General features: G+C 46.3%; 1 protein-coding gene across 1 annotated transcript in view; it reads right to left on the bottom strand.

The window, feature by feature from the left end:
* The window catches only part of HSD17B12 (hydroxysteroid (17-beta) dehydrogenase 12), an 82316-nt gene extending 79456 nt beyond the window's left edge, over positions 1 to 2860 (bottom strand). The window contains exon 1 of the mRNA XM_014962603.1: positions 2789 to 2860. Coding sequence (XP_014818089.1) covers positions 2789 to 2860 — 72 coding nt within the window. The remainder of the gene's footprint in view (positions 1 to 2788) is intronic.
* Positions 2861 to 3368: the final 508 nt, after the last annotated feature.

The following is a 3368-nucleotide window of genomic DNA, read 5'->3' as shown; positions in this document are numbered from 1 at the left end:
AAACGGACTCGGTGGATGCAGGCAGCTGATTTCCCCAAATCCCACCTTAGTAACTACCACATTTTCCACTTTGGCAGCAAAACACAGCTGCTGCTAAAGCCCTTTCTCTCCAAGATGGAAAGGGGTGTCGCTGACAGCCCACCAAAGCAGAGTTAAAGCTCTTGTTAGAGAAGGTATAGCAAGAGGATCTACAAAAAATCGATATGAAGCAGATGTGCGTAGCAGAGCACGCAACGGGATCACAACCTCTAGTTTATCAATAGCACAAAAATACATCTGAGATTAAATTTAAATTCAGGATTCGCAAAAGTGAACAGAAAACAGCAAGAAAGAGGCAACAAATAGCAACGCCTGACCACAGCCTTTAAAGAAAAAAAGGAAAAATAAAAGCACGTTGCATTGAAACAAAGACTGGGTGAGCATCACCCGAACAGAGAAGAAAACTCATATATACTATGGCACCCTACCCTTCATGAAGGGGTAGTCTAGTGATGAAAAGGACATTAGTGCTGAGTAAGGAATAAAGATCATAATACTGCAAGACTAAGAAGTGTAAAAATGCCTCTTTGTTTGGAAAATAAGGGAAGTAACCAGCAGAACAGAGCATAACCAGAGAATCCACAAACTCATAACATTCTTCCATCACTTGCTGGTGGCCACGTCCAACTTTCAAAGAGGTGATTCTCAACACGCCATACATTCCTCACACACTCCTCCAAGGAGAAGGCAGTAATCACAGCCATCAGTGCCCAGGCAGCTGTTTGCCAGTGGCATTTATAGCAACCTGATGGCATTTCCTAGTAGCAAGTCAAGCCTCCACTGGCAGACTTCTGAAGACATCTCGAGAGTAAAATGGAAGATTTCCTGGGAGTCCTGGTGGACAACAGGATGCCCATGAGCCAGCAATGGGCCCTTGGGGCCAAGAAGGCCAATGGTCTTTTGTGGGGCATTAGGAAGAGTGTGAGCAGCAGGTGGAGGGAGGTCATCCTGCCCCTCTGCTCTGCCCTGGGGAGGCCCCATCTGGAGCACTGGGACCACTTCTGGGCTCCCCAGTTCCAGAAGGACAGGGAACTGCTGGAGAGGGGACAGCAGAGGGCTACAGAGATGATGAGGGGCCTGGAGCATCTCTCTGATGAGGAAAGGCTGAGGGACTTGGGTCTGTTTAGTCTGGAGAAGAGAAGGCTGAGGGGGGATCTGATCAACACCTATAAATCCTTCAAGGGTGGGTGTCAGGAGGATGGGGCCAGGCTTTTTTCAGTGGTGCCCAGGGACAGGACAAGAGGGAACAGGCACAAACTTGAACATAGGAAGTTCCACCTAAACATGAGGAGGAACTTCTTTGCTGTGAGGGTGGCAGAGCCCTGGCAGAGGCTGCCCAGGGAGGTGGTGGAGTCTCCTTCTCTGGAGACATTCAAACCCCACCTGGACACGTTCCTGTGGGACCTGCTCTGGGTGGCCCTGCTCTGTCAGGGGGTTGGACTGGATGATCTCCAGAGGTCCCTTCCAACCCCATAGCATTCTGTGGTTCTGTGATTCAGAAGCCTTTTCAAGTATTCCACATTTCACCCCACATTCACACTCAATTTTATCAAATATTCTTCATCCCCATAAACTGTCAAAGGGTGGATATGTGTTTTATTCTAAATAAATAAATAACAATAATACTTTTTTTTAACAAAAGAAGAAATGTGTTTTATTCTATAGCCCAAGGATGAATATTTGTACCCTTTGGGGTGCTTTTGGGGTGATCTGTGCCTACAGCAGAGAAGCTGAAACAGTCAAGTGTTTCTCAGCAGGATCTCACACCTGTGATCAGCTTTCCTTGACCCAAGAAGGACTTCTGCAAAGCAGAAAGGAACCTAGGGGCTCAGGGTGGGGGTGACAGGGCACCCAGGGACGTCAGCGATATCCGAAGGATGAGGACTACCCCGTCAAGATGAACACTACCCTCCCCTCCGCAGAACAAAAGCAAAAAGAAATCCAGAAAAAGGGAATCTCTCACAGCTGATCTCCTCACACAAAGTCATAGAAAGGTTCGGGTTGGAAGGGACCTTAAAGATCATCAAGTTCCAACCCCCTGCCCTGGACAGGGACACCTCCCACCAGACCAGGTTGCTCCAAGCCCCATCCAACCTGGCCTTGAACCCCTCCAGGGATGGGGCAGTCACACTGGTGTTTCAGAGAACACAAAAATGAGTACAGACAGGATCTTTTTGATACTGATGGCTGGAGTAGAAAGTTATTTTTGCTCTAAGTTGTCATAGTCAGCACTATTTGTCATGATGTTCTCTGGGCTTACAGGCTAAATTGCCCCATACTAACAGGCACCTTCTGTCTGAAGCGATACATTCCAGCACCCTCTTTGGAGCCCACGGATCCATCAAGAGGAAAAGTACAGTAAAAGAGACAGAAGTAAAACCCAGCTTCAGAGATTTCATGGACTATAGGGAATAATCGGACCATAGTGCAGGCAGCTAGAAATGCTCTTTAGTCAGTGCCTGGAAATACCAAGGATTGAGAAAGTTAAAATAATTGTAATCGCTAAAAAAAAAAAAAAAATCAATAAAAACTGAAGGGCAAGGTAAGGGCTGAAAACAGAATTCACAAATAAAGAAAACTAACAAAAAGGGAGACAACTTTTGTCTGGTCACCTGAGGGAGGCAAGGTGAGGGACCTCTTTTCTCCACAGGTATCTACGTTCAGATCAGGTGAGGAGGTAGGACATGCTGAGACAGCACAACATCTTGCCAAGGATCCAGATACACTTCCAAGTGATAAGAACTCTTACCTCTTCTGCATAGGCTTTTCCAATCCCATCGGTAGCTCCTGTGACCACTGAAAAAGACAGACAGATACACATTAGCTGCTTTTGCAGAAATAACCATTCATTAGTCGTCCCACTGAAGTACTCATTCCAGCCAGGAGACGCGTCTAAGTTTCTGGAATAGGTGTACAACTTATGAAATCTCTTAGGGAGACTAAAATCTTTCCATCTGTAAGGAAGGAGAGGAAGAGGAGGAGTTATGAGCCTAACAGTTATTTTAAGAATCACATCCAGCACCCCTCCTCTCACCAGTCACCTGGCCCACTACGCTGCTTCAGAAGCTTTGCAGACGAAGAGAGACTTCCAAGTTATTTAATTAAAAAAAAAAAAAAAGCTCAGTTATTACTATTAAAACAGGGGGGGGGTTTAATAGTAAAATAAAAAGCATCTTAAAGCCTGTAAGCATCCAATAGCACAAAGATCTCAGTCTCTGCTAGTGACTCCCCAGATTTCAGATCCCTGTGATCGCTGTCACTACCAGTAGCAAGGATGAGCGGCCAACGCGGCCACCAGTTGCAAGCTGGGCTTCTAGAGCTCAAACCTT

Source organism: Calidris pugnax, unplaced genomic scaffold (genome assembly GCF_001431845.1).
Source record: "Calidris pugnax isolate Ruff unplaced genomic scaffold, ASM143184v1 scaffold556, whole genome shotgun sequence".
NCBI lineage: Eukaryota > Metazoa > Chordata > Aves > Charadriiformes > Scolopacidae > Calidris > Calidris pugnax.
This window is presented reverse-complemented; position numbering and strand designations above follow the sequence as displayed.